Raw genomic sequence first — 26,454 nt, 5'->3', positions numbered from 1 at the left:
GTAGTAAAGCTGCTTTGTAACGCAGAGGGGTAGTGAGCATCTGATTTTGCCAATTATGCCAATGGATCGCTATATGTGGGTGCGAAGATTATCTATGTGATTAAACCAACTCAATGTTTCATAAAAGATAACGCCTAAAATTTTTTTTAGTCTGGACGCGCTCAATCAAAGCTCCTTGGAATGTGAGGTGCGTATTGCGGAGAATACAATGGTTTCGAGGTTTAAAAATGATGTACTTTGTTTTCTTAATGTCTAATTCTAGCTTATTTGTTCTCAGCAATAGCGACAAATTGCTAAGCCGAAGGTTCGCTTCTTGTACTAGAGAAGACATACCCTGACCCGAAAAGAAGACGTTAGTGTCATCGGAATATTTTATTTTTTATTTATTTTTATTGATACTGTTGACCCTCGCTTGAGGGTCGTTACAGGGAGGGAATACAATGTACAACAATGTACAATTTTGCACAACATACAAAATTCATATATCATAATCATCAAGTTGGGTGCTCCTGACAAAAGATGTCGATAGAACGTTCGAACTTGTGCACGTCCGATTGCTCGACAACTTCAACAGGCAAACCATTCCATATTTCGATCACATCAGGAAAAAAAGAAAAACGAAAAGCATCAACACGTGACTCGTAAGGCTTGATGGATCGTGTGTGGTTTGTTCTCGCGCTCCGTTTTCCCGGAGGCTGAATATATCTATTTGATTTAATCTTAAAGTGCCCTTGAATTATTTGAAATAAAAGCTTTAGTCTTGATTTTTTCCTTCGATTTTCAAGAGCATTCTCTATAATATAATACCTGGTGTTAGAGGTACGTTTACGATGGCATTTATATAAAATAAGAATAGAAGTGGCCCAACTATAGAACCCTGTGGGACGCCGTACTTGATCTTGCCCATTTATGACTTTTCAGCTTTTGCAAAGGAATTTTTTTATTCAGCTTTTGCAAACGCATTTCATGCTTGATCGAGTCAAAAGCTTTTCAGCTTTTGCAAAGGAATTTTTTTATTCAGCTTTTGCAAAGGAATTTCATGCTTGATCGAGTCAAAAGCTTTCTTAAAGTCGAGAAATATTTCAATTGTGTTATGTTTTTGCTCAAAATGTTCAATAATTTGATGTTTAATAGATAATAAGGCCTTTTCGGTACACTTGTTCTTCTGAAATCCGTATTGATGTTCGGTTATAAATTTTTTAAGCTACAAAAGTTTGCAGTTAGTACATATATGACACGTTCTATAATTTTTGAAAAATGGGCCAAACAGAAATGGGCCTGTAGTTATTCATGTCATTTTCATTACCACCTTTGTGAACGGTAATGTAGCAATTTCCCATTTCTCCAGGACCGTTCCAGTGCTCAAAATAGGGTTGCAGATATGTGCAAATGCCGCACTAATGTGCTCTGAAACTGCTTTTAGAGGTTCTGCCTTTATTTTGTCAAAACCCACAGCACATTTGTTACTTAATTTCTGTATCAGCGAGGCTACTTCCGATTCATTCGTGGGTGTTAGGAAGATAGATTCCGAGACGTGTGTTTTAATATACGATTTCTAAGACCAGACAGCACCATTTCGAATATTAGAAGCTCCTGAACTCAAAAAATGCTCATTGAACATATCGGCAAGTAAAGCACCTGAACAAGATTTGCCCTCTATTTGAAGCTGAGAGATAGCCTTCGTATTTTTTTTTTTTGCAAAAGATCGTTCACAGCGTTCCAAATGGCTTTCTGATCATTGAGTATGTTTGCAAACTCTTTTTCGCAGTAGCTAATTCGCGCCTTTTCAATATCAGATTCTATCTTATTTCTGACCTGCTTAAATTTAACCAAGTAGTCTAAGCGCTTTGTTTTTGTGAATTCAGTGAACAGCTTATCTCTTGCTTTCATCCTTTTCATAAGTGAAGCGTCTATCAATGGTTTTCTTGCCCTCTTGTTTATCCTATACACCACAATCGGAAAAGATTAATTATAAAGGTCTGTTAACTTTGTTATGAATATGTCGTAGGCATTCACAGGGTCAGTATTATTGAAAATACAGCTCCAATCAGTGTCAGCGACAACATTCTGAAAATGCCTGATTGTTTCTTGGTGAATTTTTCTACGCTGCGTAGGATTTGCTGGATTTCGTTCTTTTACGCACCACGGCAAAAATGCAAAAATCGGCAGGTGATTTCTGACTCCAGGTGTTAGAACCCCTGTGCATATTTCATTTTTTTAGTTAGTGAAACATAACTCCAGGGCAGTTGCAGTCAACTGTGTTATCTTTGTAGGTACATGAATTGTGTTTTATAGCCAAAAGAGCATTCTGTCAAGAAAATTTTTTGTTGTTGCTTGGTGATAGCATATCTATGTTGAAATCTCCTGTAACAATTAAAAAAATTAAGTTATGGGGCTTTACGTGCCAAAACCACTTTCTGATTATGAGGCACGCCGTAGTGGGGGACTCCGGAAATTTAGACCACCTGGGGTTCTTTAACGTGCACCTAAATCTAAGTACACGGGTGTTTTCGCATTTCGCCCCCATCGAAATGCTGCCGCCATGTCCTGCAACAATTACGCGTGCGCCATTCTGTTCACAGTAGTTCAAGCATTTCATCCATGAAATTAAGGAAGTCAGACACAGTTTCAGAAGGCGGCCTATATATAGTAACTACTAAAAGGCTTCGACATTTTATCGTGACAGATTCAAAGTGAAAGGATACTACAGTATATTTTTCAAAAATATTGAATTTAACGCTGTCATGAACATAAATCGATACACCCCCACCCCTTTGGTTTTCCCTGTTGATTGATGCACAATTGTAGTTCGTAAATGGCACGATATCAAGGTTATCAGTAGGCCTCGTTTCAATGAAAGCTAAGAAATCAAACTGGTGATTTAGGTTGTTCAAAAAGAAGTCAACACATTCTTTTTTGTTTTGAAGACTTTGCACATTAAGGTTAATTAGTGATAACGGTTTTGTCTGGCGTGAAGCAATTTTCTGGAAGGCCTCAGCGTCATAGTAGTTTGTTATGTTTGTGAAGAGAACGTAATCACTTCTTGCGATCAGCTGTCTTTTATGTTATCGTATTTTTTCAAAGTCATGCACTGTTGCAATTTTAATCACCCTATCACTCGAGCTGCGGCGCACGAAAAGTTTGCCATTCTCGCACCATGCGAAATCGTACTTATTTTCAAGAGCCCTATTTTTCATTTCCCAGAAAAGCTTCTTGTTGCATGCCGTGAGGTTTTCCCTGAAGAATATAGCTTTGTTTTCTTCAATTCCCCTTTCTTTGCAAGCCATTTTTCTTTAGTTTGACGAGATGAAAACCTCACCATCACAGCATTGGACTTGTCTCCCTTCATCTCGTTTCTGGAAGCTAGTCTATGGGCGGCTTCAATGTCAGGCTCAAAAAGCTGTGGAAGGCCACGATCAGTTGCCAGTTGGTTGAGCTGTATCAGAAGGTTCTCATTTGCGCGGTAAGCCAAGCCATTCACTTCAAGATTTAGGCGCCTGCTGTACTGATATAGCTAGTTTAACTCATGCTGAAGTTTTTCCACGTCTGTTTCTTTAGCGTGGGCCTCAAGCTTCACAACCTGCTTTCTGAGGTCTGAGACGTCTGCGGACTGCCGTGTCATCTGAGTAAGAACTTTATCGTATTTACTGGACATAACTTTCATAGGTTCCTCAATGCTATCAAGAGTTGTTTTAATTTGGGACAAAGCGTCAACATTTGATGTCCAGCAGCTCAGTAAGCTTGCAATGAATTGCCGCAAGCTCTGAGGTGAACTTCTTTTCTAACGTCTCATTCTGCATTTCCGCGGAATTGGCGCCTCGAGTCGATGCTTTGCACGTCATGCATATCCAAGATTTTTTTGCAGCAACAGACTTCGTTTTGTAAGCATTGTCAGTTACCGCAGAGCATGAGCCGATATGGTAACTACACTTGCATTCTGAACACAGCAAGCACGACTCCGATTCATGAATCCTGCCGTCGCATGCTGGACATATGTTAGTCATAGCACACATACACTAGTAAAGTTCGCTCACAGAGTGCACCCAGCAGCAGCAGGAAGCGTAACAGAACAAAAGTGCCGTCGATAGGCTAAGAGAACAGACCAACCTGTAACGTTCGTCAAAAGCGTTTTTAGCCGCCGTACAACTGCATGGATTAAGCCGTCTCTTTATAAACAGATAAAAAAGAAAGACAAGATCTTTCAAACATTTTTATCCAGCCGCGATTTGGCCGACCTGACTGCCTTCAAACAGTTCAGAAATAAATTAAGCGGTGACTTGCGTAAGCCACGTGAGGAATATTATACGAATATATTTGAGAAAGACGGCCGCTGTGATGCAAAATTCGTTTGGAAAACAATAAACGCGGTCATTAACATGCCCAAGCCCTCCAATGCTATAGGAGGTCTTACAATGAACGGTGTAACCTTACTGGGCACTGAACAAGCGGATAGCATTAATAAACACTTTATTTGTCTCCCTAAAACAGACCACAACAAAGATGCTACCTGCCTAATTTCTGTACAGACACCTGACTCCTTGTTTATCCACCCCACGCAGCTAATCGAAGTTGTTGCTGCACTAATGGCCTTGAAGAATAGCTCCAGCCCTGGTGCAGAGGTTCTGTCAGTAAAACCAATTAAATTTGTAGCTGACCTTCTTGCACCTCACTTATCGTATATATTTAATGTATAGGTATCTTCCTCTGTGTTTCCAGGCAGACTAAAATTAGCGAAAGTGATTGTTATTCACAAATCTGGGACGACACAAGACATGGGCAGCTATCGACCAATATCGATTCTGCCAATTTTCTCAAAACCACTAGAAAAAAAGTTTGCTTAAGCGTTTCGAAATTTACTTTAATGATAATCGCTTTTTCACAGATTCCCAATTTGGTTTTAGAGAAGGCTTATCTACGGAATCTGCGCTACTTAAACAAAAAGAACTAATTTTGCAAGACATTCAAAATAAACTTCTAACAATGGGCATTTTTGTCGTTTTCAGCAAAGCATTTGACTGTATTAATTATAACATTCTTTTAAATAAACTTTATGCATACGGTATAAGAGGCAATCTGATTAAGCTGATAAGTTCATACCTTGAAAAGCGGCAGCAATCTATGTGTCAATGGTTGTAGCTCCACTTTTGAATATATAAGATGCGAAGTACCGCAGGGCAGTATCTTAGGTCCGTCTTTTTAACGCATATACAAACGATCTCGTCCATGCCTTCAAGAAAGCTAAATTTATAATACATGCCGACTACACTAGTTTATTTTTATCTGGAAACTCATCGAATGAACTCCTATTTGAAGCGAACGTCATATTAGAAAGCCTCCGTAACTGGTCGCATGTAAACAGCTTAAAGATTAATTACACAAAAACAAAGACGGTTATTTTTCGTTCGATAAATCGAAAAGTAACCATATCAATCCCACTACTTATTGGAGACTACGCTATCGAAATCGTAAGTAAATATAAATCTCTTGGCGTAATATTTGACGAACATCTGAAATGGGCTGATCACTTCCGTCATGTTTCTTTGAACTTGCCAAATCTGTAGGAGCTCTTTCACGAGGTCGCGACTTATTTCCCGTGAAAGTTAAAAAACTAATATATCATTCATTATTTCATTCTCAAATAAGCTACTGTCATCTTGTGTGGGGAACTGCGGCTCGTGTGCATCTAATGCAACAACTACTTGTGCAAAAAAAGCTATCCGCATAGTTTCTGGCCCAGATTACCTAGTTCACACCAGACCGCTGTTTAATAAACATGGAATATCTCCCATTTATCATGTAGTGTCATTTACTATTCTTCGCGCCTTGAATACCTTGAGTTTACCTCGCGCTAAGTTCATAATCCAACTCTCATCGGTGACACAAACGCACACTCATACAAGCATCAGACGCAAAGAGAAATGGCATCTACCCCGACTTCGCACAACGTATGGGTCCCAAATGTTGCACTTCCCGGTTCCGAACACCCTTAACACAAACAAATGGTACGCAGAAAGTATGAACCTAAACAGAAAAGCAATTGTTCAGCAATTTTTTGGGTATGTGGTGGGTTCAAGCCCTTCTTAGGCTATGATTTTTATATTTCTTGCCATTGTATAACAAGAAAATACTGCTATGCATTCTGCTTGAACTTCATACATTATATCGTAGTGTTGAATTGCAATTATGTTTTATTCCTTCTGTTTCTGCTATACCGCTGTTTTATGCTTTTTTGTTACTTCTCAGTGCATTGTATATTTGAATTTTATTTTGTCCTACATTAAGTTTAATGCGAAGGTTGTGGGTTCGGTTCCGACCTGCGGCAAGTTGTCTTTTCATCCACTTTAATTTCCATTCTATTTATCGCTTGTTTATTCATTTATTAAGCACAAGTAATTTCCCCTATGTTGTCCTTGGTGTCAGTGTTTGTTGGCTTCTTCTGATATGACTAATAAAAATCGCGCCCCTAGGTTAACCCTCTTTCTTCTCGTTTATTACATAGAGGGTCTCGAATCCGGCAACATTGATGCCTTCAGGTAGCATATGTGGGTTTATTGACCAGTAGCCTTCACCCCAAATGATCACGTTCTCGTGACGTCTGCGGCAAAAAGGACGTGCCACGTCCGCCGTCAAGGTCTGTGAGTGGTGGCGCTGGCTAACACTCCCAGGGTTCTACTAGGACACAAGAATAGCCAAGAAAGTGGATGGGAAAACGGCGCCGCGGTAGCTCAATTGGTAGAGCATCGCACGAGAAATGCGAAGGCTGTGGGTTCGGTACCCACCTGCGGCAAGTTGTTTTTTCATCCACTTTAATTTCCATTAATTTATCGTTTCCTTATTTCATTTATTAAGCACAAGTAATTTCCCCTATGTTGTCCTTTGTGTTAGTGTTTGTTGGCTTCTTCTGATATGCTACAACATAGTAACGTAGTGCAAATCACCAGTACACTACACAAACAAACCGAACTTGTTTCAGCCACTTATCGTGCGACACGAAGAATACTGTCATACTTATGATGTTCCTCATGAAGTGCTGCAGGTTGCTGAAAGGCCACCAAGATTTCCCCTGCGGTGCAATTTTACACAGCTATGTGACTGGACCCTAACACATCTAAAGAAAAAAAGACATTCCACAAGAACACATTACACAAAAGTTCCGAGCTGTTCAAGAAAAATATAAATACTACACGGAATTTTACACTGACGGCTCTAAAACACAACAATATGCAGGTGTCGGGATCATAAAGAACAATTGAGAAAATAGCATTCGGATAAAGAATCTTTCTTCAGTCTTTACCACCGAAGTTTACGCAATATGGACGGCAGTTAGGAAAATTACTACCGACTAACACAAGAATGCTGTTATTTATACGGATTTTGTAAAACGAAAAGAAAGAAGTCTGTCTAACTATAACAAATGGGATGCAACTATTGACTGTCTCAGATTTTAAATATCTGGGAGCGCATTTCACCACTGATTTATCTTGGACACGTCACATTGATCACAATACTGTCAAAGCACCTCGTGTTCTAGGTTTGATGAAAAGAAACGCAAAACAATTTTCAATCAAAGCAACGGCTCTACTCTACCTTTTCCAGTGTACGGTCAATACTTGAGTACGCCAACACGGATTGGGATCCTTGGAAACGAATATAGATAAACTGGAATAAGTACAGAGTAGGGGTGTCTACTTTTTATTTAAAGATCAGACAAGAAATTTTAATGTAACAGAGTCCAAAATGAATATTGGGAGGTACGTGCTGCAAAAGGGACTTTTTATTCATACATTAAAACTGTTCACTGACATTTTTCATTGAAGAGCAGGTATCGATCGTATGAAATGCTTACATATGCCCGATTACGTGTCTGTGAGACTGGATCACGAAGGCAAAGTGAAAGAAACTTTAAGCAGAACTAGCGTGTTTAATAAGCCGTTTTTACCCTGGGACAACCTGAGACTGGAATCGTTTTCCAAGTGATATTGTGAACAAAACTTCAAATACTATGTTAGTGTAGTGCCTTCATGATGTAATCGTATAAACATAAACATGTGATGTTTTATTATATGTTGACTGTGCTACGTATCTTTTTTTTATGTAATCTCCTCCCCCCCCCCCCCGTGATGCCTGTTAAGGCGCTATGGGTACTCAGGTAGGTAAGTAAATAAATAGATAGACGAGTCGATCGGCATACCAGCTCAACTAGCCACCATATCTGCATGCAAGTGTGAAGTGCTTTTTTTTGTTGAACATTATCGATGTGTATACTTTGCTCGTTTGATTGTGACGGCAATTATATGGACATTGCAGCCGTATTTCTGCCGTCGGCGTCTCCGTGATTGTCTGCATGAAGTCCAAGAACCTAGTCGCTGCGCGCCGTATGATGCATGTGCGAGTGAACTAAGCGCACGAAGGGAGCCGGAGATCGCGGCTGAATCTTGCGCGCAAAGGAAGAACGCCGGGAGTAAGCACGTCCGTCACGAGCGAGGCACCGGGGGGGAGGGAAGCAAGGAGGAGCGGCATTGTAGTCGGGTAGCGATTGCGTATTGGAGGCCAAGTCTTACGGAGTCGTCATCTGTCGGACGCACCTCCCTTGCGTAGTGTGAGGGATCACGCGGCGCGCTCCTCGTACGTTTCGCTTACGGCACTCAATACAGAGTTTTAGAATAGGGGCCCCAACTTTTCGGGGACCCATAGAGCTTTGCGGGTATTAGCGTTGGGGCACGCAGGAGTGAAGAGGTTTAGAATAGGGCTTTGCGTTTGCGGATAGCGTTTTGCGCTGAGTGCGCTGACCCTGCGGCGTCAAAAAAAGAAGCTCTTAGTTCAGTGCAGTTCAGTTTATTTCCAACGCAATGCTGGGGGTCGTCCAGGCACAAAAGTTATCATAGATAACTTGAGAGGACCTGGGGACCATACAGACCGCAGGCGAAGTGATACATTCACAAAAGAACAATTTGAAAGACTGTGAATCACAAGGTATATTGAAATAGTGAAAATAATCTGCATTGCAAGATAAAGTCATATACAGATATGGCAACAACGAACATACAATGAAAACATAGAAACGTGAAAAAAATAAATATGCACTTGTGTTTAAAGGGTTCTTCACTCATTCAACAAAAAACATCTTACTTGCGACTTGAATTTATAGAGTTGCATGCTGAAATTTGCTTGTGAATTCACACCCTTTATTAGTGCGGGTATTTGATAAGCGAGGACAGCCCTTCCATAATTTGTTCGTGTCCGTGTTGTTGTTATCCGTTCGTTACGCAGTGAATAACGAGCCGACGTTGTGTGTGCTGAATGTAACAGGTTATGTTTACGAATGTGCAGCAGGAGTTCGTAGTCATATATTTGACTCGCTTTGAGCAAATCGTGTTTAATATACAAAAGATTAGTTGGTAGATCTGTTGGTACACCATGATAATTCTGAAGAATCCTCAGCACTTTCTTATGCAATACCTCTAGTTTGTTATAATTCGTAGTCGTCGTAGTACCCCAAACTAGTGTGCATAGGATAAACGGGAGTAGAATTGGCTACAATATATATCGCTTTCTTTAGCTGCAGAGGAATTAGATCTGACCATTTGAATAATAAACCAACTCTTCTGCTTAGTTCTGAGGTTAGTTTGTTTAGGTGTGTAGTCCACGACATACTTTATTCAAACAAAACACCTAGAAATTTTTTACATTTTACGCGTGCTATAACGCATTCCTGGAATGTCAGCGTGAGTTCACTGTAACATGTTTTGTTAGGGGGTTTGAACCAGACGTGGTTATTTTTTTAGGTTCATCACTAATTTATTTGCATAAAGCCAACTATGAAACTGCATTAGGTAGTCGTTAATCGTGTTCTGAAGGTCATTAAGTGGACGCGCAGAAAAAGATATATTGGTATATCATCTGTTAGGCATCCGTTAGTTAGGTATATGAAATGTATCGTTTACGTAAAGTATAAAGAACAAGTGTCCTAGAATGGGCCGGCACTCCTTGTTTTACTGTAGTAGTTGGGGAAATAACATCACCAATTTTTGTACACTGTTTTCTGTGGAAAAGATAGTTTCTTAAAAGATCTAAGGCAACGCCACAAATACCGTAATCATAAAGTTTAACTAATAACATCTCATGGTTAACACAATCAAATGCTTTCATAAGATCAATGAAGAGACCAACGGTACAAAGCTTATTTTCAATGTCATGGATTATTTTATCTTTAACCCGTAATAACGCTAGTTCAGTTGTCTTATTTTTCTGAAAGTCGTACTGTGCGTCATTTATTACGTGTATTTAGTAATAAAATTCACGAGACGCGTATTAATAACATTTTCAAAGGCTTTGGATAGCACGGGCAGCACCGAGATCGGCCTGTGATTACGTATGTCACTAAGGGCCCAACACATGTGTATTGGGCATATGCGGGCAAGCTTAAGACCGGAGGGAAGATTCCAGTTTCCAGCATTCGATTAATTATATGCGTTAGCGGTAGAGATATAACAGACGCAACATATTTATTTGACACAACACACACGTCTTCCATTTCTGCCGAGACGCTGTTCTTTATTTTATCCGATAAATTTTTGACCTCTCGTGGACTTGCCGGAAACAAAGAAGTTGAGTGTATCAAGCTTACGCGTTTCTGCACCGAATCAAGACAAGTTTCGGCACTAAGGTCCCCCTTGCTGGAAATCTTAAAATCACCGACGTTAGTGAAGTATTTGTTCATATCTGTGAGTGCTTCAACCTCTGTTTTACCATGAGCAAAAGCTGCAATGTTAATAGGAGGCTTTACTTTCGAATTGTTAGACAGATTGTTGACCTCGTTCCAAAGGTTTATGGGATAATTAAATATCCTAGCGAAAAGGCATTGATAATAGCAAGTCATAGCTTTTTTTCAAATCGGCGTTAAATTTATTTCGGTACGTTTTGTATTCGCTGAGCAGAGCAGCGTCACTTGTCTGTACAAATGCGTGACAGGATGCGTTGTTGGGCAAGTTGGTTCATTGTAATTGGGAACATTGGTAGCGCTTACTAGACAATCACATATAAGAAGACAGGAAAGGCGCAAACTAACAACTGAGGTTTATTAGAGAAAAAACACTTATATATCACACCATGCCAGCGCAGGCGCTTCAGGGTATCAGCAGCATAATCAGAAAAAACCAATGGCGTGGCTTACCTAAGCATACTATCTAAGAAACGTGCCTCCCTATTGTAGAGCATGACCGATGTGTCACTGATGCATGCTTGTCCCTTCTTTTTTATATAATATGATTCAAGAAGTTCTCGTGCTTTTTCATTATGGCACTTGCGCAGGATCTTAACTTGGTCGAGCAGAGGCCTGCATTTGTGGTCTAAGCAATGCATGGGTAAATGACGTTGCTCCCGGTTAATAATTGATCTTTCGTGTTCTCGGATTCGCGCGTTCAAACAACGGCCCGTCTGGCCTATGTAGGTTTTGCCGCATGTCAGGGGAATCTGATATACATCGCCAACTTGGCAATCTAAATAGGTGTTCTTGTGTTTCATGCCGCAGCCACCTTGCTTCTTTCTGGCGTGATGTCTCCCAATGCGGGCGCAAAGGTGACTCAGCTTGCAGGGAGCCGAGAAAACGAGTGGGACACCATGCTTGGTTGCTATCTTCTTCAAATTAATGTGCTGTTCTGTGAACATATGGAATTACAACTGGCTTTGAAGCTTTGTTGACAACATCAGAGTTTACTTTTTGGGGAGCTTTTAGCCTCTTTTCGAGCGTTTCAACCACTGCCAGCAAAACCACATCAGGGAAGCCAGCCTCTTTCAACCTGGAAATTTGCATGTCGAAGCTAGCCTGCATGGCATGCGTACATGACACGCTCGAAAAGAGGCTAAAAGCTCCCAAAAAAGTAAACTCTGATGTTGTCAACAAAGCTTCAAGGCCAGTTGTAATTCCATATGTTCACAGAACAGCACATAATTTGAAGAAGATAGCAACCAAGCATGGTGTCCCACTCGCTTTCTCGGCTCCCTGCAAGCTGAGTCACCTTTGCGCCCGCATTGGGAGACATCACGCCAGAAAGAAGCAAGGTGGCTGCGGCATGAAACACAAGAACACCTATTTAGATTGCCAAGTTGGCGATGTATATCAGATTCCCCTGACATGCGGCAAAACCTACATAGGCCAGACGGGCCGTTGTTTGAACGTGCGAATCCGAGAACACGAAAGATCAATTATTAACCGGGAGCAACGTCATTTACCCATGCATTTCTTAGACCACAAATGCAGGCCTCTTCTCGACAAAGTTAAGATCCTGCGCAAGTGCCACAAAGGAAAAGCACGAGAACTTCTTAAATCATATTATAAAAAAAAGAAGGGACAAGCATGCATCAGTGACACATCGGTCATGCTCTACAATAGGGAGGCACGTTTCTTAGATAGTATGCTTAGGTAAGCCACGCCATTGGGTTTTTCTGATTATGCTGCTGATACCCTGAAGCGCCTGCGCTGGCATGGTGTGATATATAAGTGTTTTTTCTCGAATAAACCTCAGTTGTTAGTTTGCGCCTGTCCTGTCTTCTTACATGTGATTGTCTAGTAAGCGCTACCAATGTTCCCAATTAAAATGCGTGACAGATTTTATTTTTAGTTTTGATCCTTTTGTATAAGCATCGACTAATCCAGGGTTTGCGAATTCCCTTTTGCCCCAGGGAGCATTGAACAAGCGGGAAGCATCTATCAAAGATAGCCTTAAGCGTGTGAAAGAAAAAGCGGTATGATTTGGCAGAGTCATTTTCTGCGTAAGCCAGGTTCCAGTTTGTATCATAAAGCGCATAATAAAATTCACGCAGCAGATGTGAATTTATCTTCCGATATATAGTACGACTTTTCATGAGAGTCGAGCCTGTCGCTGGCGAGTGGCAAAAATGTAAAGATAGAAAGGTGATCACTAATGTCGAGTGATGATATACCACTAGTGCAATTTTGTTTTTGGGTGTTTGTGATACTGATGTGAAGAAAGCTGGCATTGTGGTCAGTAAGACGAGTACGTTGTGTAATTACATTTGAGAAGGCAAATGAATCAAGAATAGTTTGCAACTGCTCACAACATGTATCCCCACTGAGCATGTCGATGTTTACATCGCCCGTGATAAGAAATGCACTAGGCATCACATAGATTTTTCGCAGCAACGTTCATATAAAATTTTAAAAAATTCAGGCTTATACCCTGTGAGAGGTCGATAGAAAGCTGGAACGGTAACATTTTGCACACGCAGTGCGCCACATTTGATACTAGACGTTTTACGATAAGAATAGGAATAAGAATTTTGTAAAAACAGCAATTTTGACTTTCCTGTATTCGCGTACAATTACAACTTAGAGGTTATTCTGTAAGCAGCAAACAATTAGTTGCGCTTAATTTTGAATAACCAACTTCACGTGCCTTCAGCAACCAAGCTAAGCCGTGTTAGACATACGAACCATAATATCGCCAATCGAATTCGGAATAAGCCGCGTCTAATGATTCAATCTTCATAACACACGCTAGTTGAGAGAAATAGATAAGCGCAGTCACTTCTAGTTTGCGAACTTCACACGTTACCACGAATCAAACCCAGTTTCGTGCTAGGCTTCAATGGGTGCCGCCATGTTTGTTTACGCAAATCTTTTTGGGCAACTGTAATAGCGTGCCTAACGCAAAACCTAAACGAAGTTCGCGTGTCGCGCATGCGCAGTGGATTCGACGCTATTTTTTGGGGGTGGGAGAACATTTGGGGCCCCTATTCTAAAACTCTCTAATAGAAAGAGTACGCGGCAGCCCTCTTACATAGGTATGTAAGTAGTACTCTCAAAACGAGGGAAGTTTTGGCTGGCGATATTATAAACTTGAGCAAAGTGTAAAGCACAGAATCGTTTGCAGACGCTATTTCTTTGCCGAATACGTACAGTGAACGCCACCGCGCGCAGTCGCCGCGATGGAGTCTCCCGAACCGGCTTCTTGCGTGAAAGGTAAGCAAGCGCTGTGAGTAAACTATGCGAAATACGTTCTTATGGTGGGATGGTTGTATAACCAAATGGAGCGTAACAGAATGAAGCCGCAATGCAGCAGTCGCACGGTTTCGCAGCGACCGACATGCGCGTCTGCATGCAAGTCCGCGAACAATGTTCTGCTTTCGCTGTGAGCGCGTGTTCGCACTGTGCCGCGAGCTTTAGGCCGCAGCATATGAGCATTTGACAGTGCACTAAAAACTATTGTTGCGTGGACGCTATCAGAGCTGTTCAAAAATACTTTCGTTACGGAGACATCGGCGCCTACGGCAACTGTGATGTGCCGTCGCGACGATTGAGTCTTTTTTTGGACATTTCAATATTATTTCTCAAGTTGCGTTGCACTTTATGCTTATCGGTCTTCTCAGCGTGCGATTTCCTTCTTCTTTTTCGTAATCCAGTGCATTAATTCATAATACAAACATGACCATATGCCATGCCTTCTTTCATGTGCGTTTTACCGCTCCCTTTCCGTTCCAGTGAACTTGCCAGTATCTAATATCAACAAGTTCATAGACCAAGCCGTCATGACATTAGCCAGGCAGTGGGCGCGGGCGAGCGTCTCAGTGCCCGTTTTCTGCTACTCACAGGAGACGTTGCAGAAATCTTCCTCGCGTCTGTGCTTGCTGCGTACCCGAGTTGTAGCCGATGGCTGTCTGCCGGTTCTAAGTTTCACGAGACAAGCTTCACGCAGCTCCTTGTCCTGCGGCTACGTGTGAATAAGTCTGACACCGGTCTCCGTTGCGCACATCCGGCACTGCGGCACCGACCAGTAGCCTACAATGCTGCACGCCTCCAAAGGAAGCCACTACCTATTATAGTACTTTCAAACGTCGTCAAGCAGACACCCAAGGCGGTAAAGCCTCACCATTTAATCAGAACCGCAGCGCAGCTGGGACTTTAAATTTTCGTGTTCAGCTCGCTTCGGCACTTCCAAAGCAGCCGACGCGGCCGCTGTGTCCACGTGATCGCTCATGCCACGTCACGCCGACGGTGGCGCCAACTTTCCAGTGGTGGAGCTCGCCCCCAATTGAAGTTTTAAGGACTAGGCCAGCTTAACAGTGAATTACATGTGTTGGCCAAACATCGGCTCTGCTAGAACTACAGGCGCAGCAGTAAAATTGCGGTCATGAGCCTGTTCCCAAGCTCCAGTGAATCACACTGCAAAATATTTGCCTCCCAGCTACGCCTCCGATTTCATCACTTTATTCAATCTACATGATAGCTTCACAGAAAAACGGTGCCTTATGGTCAGTTTATGGTAATTTCATAGATCGTACATAATGTACACTTTAACAAGTCACCACTGTTTAAAAAACAGTGATAAAGCTGTCATAACCCAAATATAGTAAGGCAGGTACATACATAGTGTCGAAAAAAACATGAATCTTTTGTAGTTTACAATGCATAGGTATTACATAAGTGACGTCATATACAGCTTATCAACTATAATACACTTTCAGTTATCAGAGATACGTATACACGCAAACAGAAAGATGCAGAAGAAATAAGGAAATACAAATGCAAGCAATGTTGTAACTTGGAATTTAAAATAGCGCGAAAGACGGAACACCAGTAAAAGAAGCGCTGTGTTAGTGTCCTCCGCCTACTGGTGCTCCGTCTTTTCCGCTGTTTTAAATATCAAGTATGTCGTACCAACTTCCCCAAACATCTACTTTGCCAAGGTTGTAACGTCTCACTTCACACGCAATGGTTCAATTCTTGCAACGTGCCCGTGTAAAGTGTTTATAGGAAGGATGTTTAGAAAAGAAGGGATCATATTGGTCATTGGTATCTCATAAGCAGTTCTTGTACCGTGCTACATTCATAGGGTGTGATTGGATGAGCGTTCGCATTTACTTCAGCCAAGCATGCCAGATATAGTTGGTCATGAGCCTCTATTTATTTATTAGTATACTGCACAAGCTAAAAGCGTAACGTTTTTTTTTTTCCTAACGAAAAAAAGTGTTCGAGTCAGGGACCTACTGCATATTCTAAGAAAGAGTTGAGGCTAATCCATAAAATTTTCTTTTAAAGCATGGTGACTCTGCGTATGCGTAGGTGATTATCCCGGAATAAATACCGAGTACCAAGCACTCCCCAGCTGTCGTCTATTCTGTAGCTTCTCATTTCTTCCATTTCCTTCGCCTGTCAACAATCGTCTCCAACAACACGACCCATAGCGCGCAAAGGGAAAAGTGAGTGGATTATCGACAGCAAGCAGCGCCGGCAAAGCACACTTTTGAGTGAGTTTATTTTGTTGCGATGAGCGAAATGAGAACAAGGTAAAGAACCAACGTTTCGACAAGTGGACTTCTCTTTTTTTCCAGGCGACATTTGCTTTCCTCGGCACAGTATATATAGACCGTTATTTTTATGGGCGCCACCATATTGCTACACAGTGGCGCCATCTATGTCCAGTCGGCATGCTGGCTGGGCGAGCGCTCTGGTATCTGGCGTTTCTTTTCACGCTCGTGCGGTCCATTTAGTATGGAGTGCGTCTTCTACGTGGTAAACGGTTCTGTGAGACGTGCTCAAGTGGTTTAAGTTGGTATGGCCGAAGTTTCTGCTGGCGTTGAGGTGGACGGAACAGGCAGCTCGATGTGTGCGCGTATGTTTGAGCCTACAATGGGCCTTGGAGATCAATTATGCATTTCTGAATGCTCCATTCACTAATGTGACCTTATTGCAGTATTATCCTCTAGTTCTAAGCTACGGTTTAGGAGCAATGAAACATACGAGACGATTTTAACAGCGTGGGTACCGTTCTGCAACGGTAGGCGCTGTACTGTTGTACTTCGACAAGTATTCAAACTGTTAGCTGCAGATTACATAGCGTGACTACTTGGTTCGGTGGATGAGGTTTCCATCCATGAATAAAACTGTTTTGGTTTGTAATAATAGCATATCTTACGGTGTGAATTACCCGCCGTGATTGCTCAGTGGCTATGGTGTTGGGCTGCTGAGCAAGAGGTCGCGGGATCGTATCCCGGCCACGGAGGCCGCATTTCGATGGGGACGAAATGCGAAAACGCCCGTGTACTTAGCTCTAGATGCACGGTAAAGAACCCCAGGCGGTCGAAATTTCCGGAGTCCTCCACTACGGCGTGCCTCATAATCAGAAAGTGGTTTTGGCACGTAGAACACCATAATTTAATTTTACAGTGTGAATTAAGCTTGTCCAGCAACGCGACCGTTTACGAACTGCGCGAGCGTCAAAAGCAGTGGCAGGTGTTGGATTACAGATGTGTATTTGTTCTATATAGCGCATGGTTCAAGCATTCGGCATCAACGCTTATAGAACTATAAATGTTGTGCGGTGTGCCTATGCGAGGACGTATTGCGCGTTAACCCGCTTTCTCTTTTTTTTTTCGAGAAAGATGATAACCGATTTTTTTTCTGGCTTTGTTCACTCCGTTCTCTACGACGCACTCACACGTATTACGGAAATCTTGTCCTCAACAATAGCCATCGCTTTCTTTTGATGCGATGCATCTCATATATTATGGTTTTACAGGGCCAACAGGCAATGCCGAAGCACATAGCGTATATATGTATCGTGCTCGTTCACCAACCGCAGTGATCGCAATGTTGAGCAGCGCCTTCGGCCTCATGCAAAGCGGCTGGTGCAGAGATATAGTGAGTTCAAGCTTACTAGACTTGAAATGTGTGAGACCGATGCGCTGTATCACAAATATTTGGTAGCGCCTGCCACTTGGATGTTTCGTGGTTGCCTTAATTACGTTGCCCGTACACGAGCAAGCGCTCTTACGTTTTACGTTTTGCTCCCTACGCCAAGGGATCAGATATTGAGCAGATTTACCACTTCATGCTGATAATACAGAGGCACCGGTTCTCTTCGTTGAATTAAAACGTATGTACTCAAAATAGTTCACAACACATAGACACACCGCGACTGATAATGTGCGTCACATCTTTGCGCCACCAAGACATTTCTGCGTACTGTATAGCTACCGATGCACCGAAAGGCCTGCCGGACGAAGTTATTTGAACGGACATTGCATAAATTTTACAAAGTACAATCTAAAACATCTCGAAATCGTTCCGCCGCACGCGACAGCAACATTCCAGCAGCGCCGCGCCGGATCGCCCAAGCCAGAGAGGAGGAAAGGCTCGCCGCGCGCCCTTTCCTCCTCGGCCGATGTAAAGTTCTACAGGTAGGGTTCATCTAAAGGGGAGAGGCGGTAAGGCGGGTGGGTGCAGCAACGACCGAAGGTGTGTTAGTGGCGAGGGCGTACAATTGGTAATAGAGGGGTACAAGGTCGATCACACAGCCGTGTATCAGTCGGCGTGTCAACGGCCGTGTGCACTGCAACCCTGTATTATCTGCTCCGCTGGAGGTCGTGGGCTCTCTGATGAGTTAATAGAAGGAGCGGCAGAAAACGGTGTTCGTGAACAAAAAATTACTGAAATGGAATAAATATACAAATAGAAGCAAAGAGAGAAGACGAAAGGGAGGAAAAAATCACCAAGCAACCAAGTGCAAGTTTTGTGCTAAGTGCACAACACTTACTAAATTTCAAGCTATAGGCAACAACACTTAGTTATTCGCATTCGGTTGCTTAGTGTTTTTTTTTCCTCCATTTCTTTCTCTCATTTTTATTGATATATTTATTCCATCTCAGTAACTTTTTTTTCACGAGCACCATTTTCTGCCGCTTCTTTTATTATCTGTTTAAGAGAGACGGTAGCCGGCGATTTCCATCGAATCAGATAACATAGGGTTGCTGAGCACACGGCCGTTGACACGCCGGCCTTGTTGTGCACGAACCCTCTTTACACTCAAATCTGCACCCTAACGCACCCTCGGTCGTTACCTCGCCCATCGGCCTTACCGCCTCTCCCCTTTTGTAGAACCCTAACTATATATACTGTGCCGAGGAAACCATATGTTGCCTGGAAAAAGACAAGACTATTCGTCGAAACGTTGGCTCCCGATTTTACCTTGTTCTCGTTTTGCTCGTCGTCTTGAATTTTCATCTCCCCGCCTTCCTTGTGTTTTCCCTTGATTTTGCTGCGACGTTTTCAAATTGTGAATACCGGAGAACATTGCTCAGATTATTAATATCTAACGTTTCAAAGCTGGTTTCAGTATCAATAGCGGATGCATTGTTTAGCAAAAAGATTACCTGGTCCACTGAAGTAGTCTAGCCAGGTCATAGATTTGTTTGATCGCGTATCACTCCTGCATCACAATCTGCGGAGCTCGAATGTTTAACACCATTCTCTGAATACTGGAGACCATCTGCTGTTCAACTAAAAGTCACCACGCGCGAAAATAAAGGCACAAATGAAAGCTGTGCTGAAACACCGGCTCACAATGCCATCCACTAGACTACGTTCAACCCTGTCGTGTTAGTAAAAAAGGATAAGTGTTTGTGATCCAGTTGATTACCACAAGCTAACTATAGCGTGGGAAAAATGGACATGTGCCCATTTGCACATTTTTATGACGTCCTGAATAGCCAGTACAGGGCACCGTGCATTTCGCGTTTTATGTTGCATGGACTTATTGCAGGTCCTAATAGCTACGAATGGTCATGGAACAAAAACTGTTCTTTTTTTATTTGTTCGTAACACAATTGAAAGATGTCAAACACAGGTAATACAGGATTCCCAATGCTGTCCCTACGTGCGAACGCCTAACCGACACACTTTTCGGACTCCTGAAGTAGACGATCCGTGCATATACCTGCACGATATCGTTTATCACGGTGCATTAGTGAGAATGGAGCGCGTCTCTAGCCTCTTTTTGATACCAATGCAGCTTTTCGCCTCGGCGTCCAGCAAATAATGCTCTTCCTTATGTTTTATGTGGTGATTTACGCCAGCTATGAAAATTCTACAAATGAGATAAGACCAGATCTGGAAGAGGGGCAAAGGCGCTGGTGGCAGAGCCTGCTGGGGTTTGGTTTGTCCCTAACTTGTGCCGCACTTTCGCTTTTATGAAAATATTCAGTGCAATATTTGCATCTGCTATTACCCCCCCCCCCCCCCCCCCCTCATTAGCAGACAGCTTGCCGGTATGCATGGTGGCATTTCTGTTAGACTATACTATGTGTGTGTAGTGGGGAGTTGCAGCACATGACGTCGCCCGAATTTAACTGTTTTATATTCGTGTGCCACATCTGTTCCCGTGCATTGCGCTTCCTTTCGACGACACCGTCGCCCTTCATTCACATACGGGACACCTGTAGGGCTAAGCAATATTGAGGCGCTAGTTAAGCTAGAGACATGTAAAGGGCATCTCTGGCCAATCGCAAGTACCCGATGCTAATAGAATTTTCGGCTGCTTTCTTTGTTTTTCCGCAAAGGTTCTACAACACTCTTCGTTTGTACTAATGGTCACTATTGCACGCTTCTTGTTGTGGAGCATAATTTTCTACTGGTATAATGTTTATGAACCACTGTTTTATGGAAATAACAGAAAAATAATTTCCACTGTCACCAAATGCCACTTGAGATTTCAATATAAATATTTAGTGAAATATTTTCTCTTCGTGACTGGCTTGTCCTTTCAGAGAAGAGGGATGAATAAACAGATTAGCAGAACAGAAGATTCCCGAAAAATATTTACTGCAGAGGCTTACTGCATCTAATTTTGCATGAAATTGGTGATTCATATCTGTGATTCATAAAAGCGGCCCGCATTTCCGATTTTAATTATTAGATCTTAAAATAAATTGCGAGTACGCAGCCGTCAGACCATTGACTATCCCCACTCACCCTTGTGATGACGCTGGCACCATTAAGTCGAAATAAAATTTTCTGACAAGAACGTGATATACAGCAACAAAATGTCGTAAAAATGCATGTATAAACGCAGCTAACACAGCTTCAAAAACTGAAATGCAGGCAGAAAACAAAAGGACGAGAATGCCTAGATGCCACCGAACAACAAAGTGAGCATACTTTTGTGCATAGTGCTACATATAGTCGGTATTTTTAAGGTTACCAGAATATTTCAATATCGCCTGGTCATATAGCACAAACCTACCTTTTATTCAAGAACACTCGAAGAGGCGATAATTGTTGAAAACTAATCAAAATGCATAATAATACTAACAAATTTTATTAACAATCTTCCCATGTAATTCTCTTATGGTACACTTCATAATGTATGGATCGAAGTCAGCGAGTTCTCAAGGTAAATACAAATTTTGAAACTAGCACTAGTTTTCAGGCGAGCACCTTCAAACTTGCGTAAAACTTGCACTGCTGTTCCGCTTAATATTTTATCAACACTTCGTATTCAATAAACACAAAAATGAAGAAAGATAATAAATTAAATTTTGGTAATTAGTTGATTATCTATTTCGATTACATATGCAAATATTCTTCTCATCATGCAGCATCCTTTGAAAACTTCTCTAACAGGAAAAATAATGTTAACACTAAATAAAGCCCCCTAGTACCGGTGCACTTAAGGCACACAAGCAGAGACTGCATTTGTACTTTGCATGGACTACGTCAACAGGCTGATAAATTATCAGAAGTCACCCGACAGCAAAAAATATGCATTTTCTTTGGTTTCCAGTTCAACTGTGAAGTGCGATGCCGCTAGGAAAGAAAGGTTCTGCTGAACATGTTCCTCATACACATTTTTCTTTGAAGCGATCCAATTCGTAAGTGACAATGCTGACACGTTAAAAATATTGTCTTCGTTTCTTAGATTCCTTGTAGATGAATTCTATCTTTCTTACGGATGAGCAGCATTTTGATGAACCACGTAACGGCTACTGCCATGTTCACAATGCAGATCAGATGATAGAGACCCTTGTAAGTGCCCTGCTGGTCTCTGAAGTAACCTGAAAAGACGACAAAAAGTGAGCATCCTTTTGTTATTTATTTTGGTATATTAGCACGTCAATTATGCTTATTCATAGTTTGATGTACGAGTCTCGTAATGGTAAAAGCAACCTCCACCTCAGCGGCAGTGCAGCGAGGGCCGACCTCCGCGGAATAAATGGAAGCGTTCAGTTTAGGATTGGAAGGCAACGATTTGCGAGCATTCGTGCCTTCTCCGGCTACCAGTACTCGTAGGCTGACACGAGCCTTTGCCCCAATGCACGGCATTCGTGAGACAGGTTCGTCACCGAGGAGGAACATAAAGCTACAACTAGCAATGTAATCACACAAGAAAATCTCAACAAAAGTATCTGAAATTATTGTGTCTGTAAAATACGTCTCCGTCTTTCCTTCCTCATAAGCTAAATCAACAAATTCAGCGTAGTCTCGTGGTGTAAGAAAACATTATGTGTATGTACTTACCAATTAAAAATGGCCTCAACAATGCCAACACGCCGCAGATGCACGTTGCCACGCTCAGGTTTACAGAAAGCCCACCAAGTCCGAAGCTCCTCGTGAGGAAAATAGGAAGCAGGAAGATCCTAGAGCCGTGGCTGATGCCTATTCCGAGCGTTAATAGTAGCAGGTACAGATAACCCTTTATATAGCACATAAACTCGTAGCAGACGCCTTGAAGAACGTAGGCCAATGCCACTAGGAACTCCAGGTGCACCGATCCCCTGTCGGCAATCAAACCCGTCACCACACGGGAGAGCATGTCCCCGATGCAAAAGGAGGTCATGAAGAACACCGAGTCCTTTGCACCGATGCCGCAGTCGTTTGCAAAGTCGATAATGGTCAGTAGAAAAACGCCCAGGCCGAACTGAACGAGAAACTGCGAGAGCGTGAGGTGCCAGAAGGAGACGGTGAGGAAGGTCTTGGCATTCTTCCAGAACTTGCGTTTCGTGTCGCCCTCGTCGTGCTTGAGCTGGAAGTGGCCGCCGCGTGCCGGCTCGAGGGGCTTGCAGAGCGTGTAGCCCGTGGGGATGGTGACCAGCGGGTCCGGGCTGCGTATGAGAAGCTGGTGCGCCTGCCGCACCGGTCCCACCTCGAGCGCCGCTTCCTCGGACAGCGGCGCGACGCTGGAGCGGTGAACGACAGGCATCATCTCCATCTGCGGCTGGCTGTCCGAGGTGGAGATGCCGCCGCCCTCACTGAAGAAGTACCGCACCGAGCCCGACAGGTGGCGGGAGGCCTCCAGGTGACCTTCTTCGTCGGACGAGTCACTGTTGTCCTCGCTGAAGTGCGTGATCCAGCTGGCCAGACCTTTGTCGGCCACGTTGGCACGCGTGAAGATGCTCTTGCGGCGTTTCGAATAGTCCACCGGGTTGACGATGAGCCAGCTCGGCGAGCGCACAAGCAAGCCGAACGCCATGGAGTTGAGGATGCAGGCGCCCAAGAGCAGGAAGCTCCAGTGCAGGTCGTAGTGGCTCACCCAGTACTCGTACAGGGGCGGGAAGATGACGCAGTTCAGGCTCGAGATGGCCGATACCACGCCAGCCGCGGTTCCGCGCCTCCGGATGAAGTGCTGGTTGATGCACACCTGCGTCATCAGCACGGCTCCACAGGTAGCCGCACCTGCACGGTAGATTGTGCACAACCTCTTGCCTTCTCGCTCGCTCGTCTCAACTATACGTCGTCCCTGGCAATCGTTTCAATATCGGCACACAGTACTTTTTGCGATGACAATTAAGTCCAAGGTATTGTTAAAATTGTACACGTTTGTTGCACTAGTTGTCGCGATGTATATTGTGTTTTCAGTGTAAATTCAAGCGCCGACAAATTTGAAACAGTAAGAGAGTATTACTGTGCTCCCAAGTTCTTCCATATTTGTAACAGTTGCCTCATTTAGGCTTCGAAACTTATGTGGGGATTACACTACGCCTATAAATCGGCTACGGAGTGATTGCAAGTCGCACTCCCACGTAATTACTCGTAACAGGTGATCAGTTTCTTTATGGTGCGGGGTTCAATTTATTTAGGTGATAACTTCTTGTCTCGCGCTTTTCCATCTTACATTTGGTCTTTTGCGAGCTCAAAATCGTCCTTGCTTTCTCTTTTGTTTTTGTATTCACATAACCCAGGCCCGTTGCTCAATGCTCGTATGGGCCTGCTAGCGTAAGCGAGCAAAGAACGATGTTGCGCTAGTTTGTGCATAGCTGTCAGTGGTGCAAAATGTTTTAGCAAGGGAGAGAACAAGCGGGCAGAACAAACAAATGAATTTGATTCGGTAAAAAGCACGCTCATATTGTGTGCTTCGATGCCTAGATACAAAGCGAGCAATAGAAAATATGGTAAAATAAATGTACTACTAAAATCTATTACTGAAATACTGTTTTATCAGTAATTAATAACATTATCTCCAAAGAATTATGCAGATACAACGCACATCTCGGGATCTATGAAAAACTCAGCCTTCGTGAAGACTTCAATCGAGTGCATTAACTTTGCCCACGTGAATGCTGCGCCTTTGGCGGAACTGGCGCACGAGCATGTGCTACACCACTGCGACCCACGCGGTCTCAAACGTCGGCGTTGGCACGTGCAGCTGCGATTGTGGACTGGGACAGCACGACTGGGCACGTGACAAGCGAGAACCACTTCGCGGCCACGGTCCCGGAGAAAACACCTTCGCGCTTAAACTGTTAGCGCAAATATTATGGCAAATTACACACAAAAAGGGAAGTAGGTCAAAAACAATTACTTGCGGGTTAAGAACATGTTATTGACCAAATCTAATGCTTTACTCAGCTGACAGCATATAGACTCAGGTTGTTCGTGCTTATAGATTTCGTCCAGGCAGAGGTCAAGAAGGAAATAAGGTTAACTGCTGTTGACCAGCCAGAGAGAAACGTTTAGGGCTGTTCGAATAATCGAAACCTGCGATTAACAAACAGAACATTGCAGTATTCAAATAGACATTTTAATCAAATAGTGGCTATATCTAATATAGTCAAGAGTTCGACGAAAGTTCGTCTGGTCAGGTAACATGATGATGAAGAAATTACGGCCACTGACCAAGTCAAGGTGAAAAAACACACAGAGACGTTTCGGGACCCGTACGGGTTCCTTGATCACACTATATCTATATCTATATCTAAGTACGTATATGATTTCGAATATTTTTCGAATATTTCAAATCAGCAACTGTGGGCGGTCAAGCATAAAATTGGGGCTGATGTGCGACAAATTTAATCCCGGCGGCCATTGCAGACATAAAACACGAGGTGCTACCTATATTGCAGGAAGGTATAGTCGCCCAGACTTTTCTGGCTAAACTGCCGTCATATGAACTGAGCACTGAGTATGTGAATAAACGCATTATTTGGCCATAATTTGTACTTTTAGTAGACAGTGCTCCATAAGGTGCAATGTAACGGTAGAAATTTGCTACCGTTTTGAATATAGTAAGATGTGAACATCGTCTTATAATGGTGAAAGCGGCTGCTCATAATTTGAAAATTATTTGAAGGTTATACAATATTCGATTGGCTTCTGCAACTGTTTCAATCGTATTCGGTTCAGTCTCGAAAATTGTTGTTTATATACCCCTAGATAAAAGCATGCTGTTCTGCAAGTAGTAACGTTTGACCCACAGATAGCACGATTTCGTGCAAATTGTTTGACAATTGTTTGGAAGCCGGGCATGTCGGATAGATATTGAGCTGCATTTTTTATATTTCTTTTCATTGTTATTTGTAGAAAAACTTGAATAAACGTTGCCTTCGTCCAAGCTGGCGCAAGTTTTTGTTATTGAAGTTCATAGATATATAGAAATTAGAATAAGAGCCTATGGGCGCCTGTATGTGTTTAAAGTAACTGAGATGAGTTTTATCAGTTGTTGTATAGAATGAAGGCTTTCAGCCCTTCAGAGCTAGACGTATGGCCTGCATTACGAGGGCAACCGATGTCATCGGGAAGCGGGGAAGGTCATCGAGAATTTCATTGCGGACACTGCAGTCAAATCACCGCCGTCGCCGCTGCCGCGGTGTTCCGTCCAGGCGGGATAACACCGCGGCCGCGCGCCGTACGGTGTAGGTGTGAGCGAAACAGGCTGAGCGTATGGTGGTGTCTTCTCACGCGCGCAAGGCTGGGCTGTACGAGGGCGGTTGCTGCGTATCACTGCGCAGCTACAGCTGCGGCGGCTGAGTGCGGCCAGACGCGTCCTATTATTTATCTAATAATATGTTTATCAATACTGAGATCCCCTCTCTGGGGATATGAGCACGGCGTTTTACGAAGTCCAATAGTCAACAAAATGTGCACTAACAGACAAACAATACAGCTTTCACGTAGACCTGATAACGCGATAAAATGTGGAATTTCCCTAAACGATGACAGCATTGGCATCAGCTCAGAATGATTAGTTGGGTTATTCTACTCGGTGGCCATTCTCGGAAAAAAATTGTAATTAAAACAACTATTTCTATAGTAGTGAATGGTGTTACTGATAGACTACGACATTGATCATGATGTATGGGGGTTTTTGGCGCAAGTGCCAGGTTGGCCAAAGAGCGCCAAGAAATAATGTGGGGAAGCCGATGATGCGGTGAATGACAAGTGTC

At 42.9% G+C, this 26,454-nt stretch overlaps 1 protein-coding gene and 1 non-coding gene across 3 annotated transcripts in view; one reads left to right on the top strand and one right to left on the bottom strand.

The window, feature by feature from the left end:
• Window positions 1–26,454, bottom strand: part of LOC139056421 (monocarboxylate transporter 3-like) — a 168,193-nt gene that overhangs the window by 14,110 nt on the left and 127,629 nt on the right. For both annotated transcript variants that reach the window (XM_070534643.1, XM_070534644.1), the window contains exons 3-4: window positions 22,313–23,467; window positions 21,745–21,849 (exon numbers count right to left, since the gene is read on the bottom strand). In XM_070534643.1, coding sequence (XP_070390744.1) covers window positions 21,745–21,849; window positions 22,313–23,467 — 1,260 coding nt within the window. The remainder of the gene's footprint in view (window positions 1–21,744; window positions 21,850–22,312; window positions 23,468–26,454) is intronic.
• On the top strand, window positions 6,715–6,787 carry TRNAS-AGA (transfer RNA serine (anticodon AGA)). Its single transcript has one exon. It is a non-coding gene; the product is annotated as a tRNA-Ser (tRNA).

This window comes from Dermacentor albipictus, chromosome 2, assembly GCF_038994185.2.
Source record: "Dermacentor albipictus isolate Rhodes 1998 colony chromosome 2, USDA_Dalb.pri_finalv2, whole genome shotgun sequence".
Taxonomy (NCBI): Eukaryota; Metazoa; Arthropoda; class Arachnida; order Ixodida; family Ixodidae; genus Dermacentor; species Dermacentor albipictus.
Note: the sequence above shows the minus strand (reverse complement) of the source record. Positions and strands in the feature narration are given on the sequence as shown.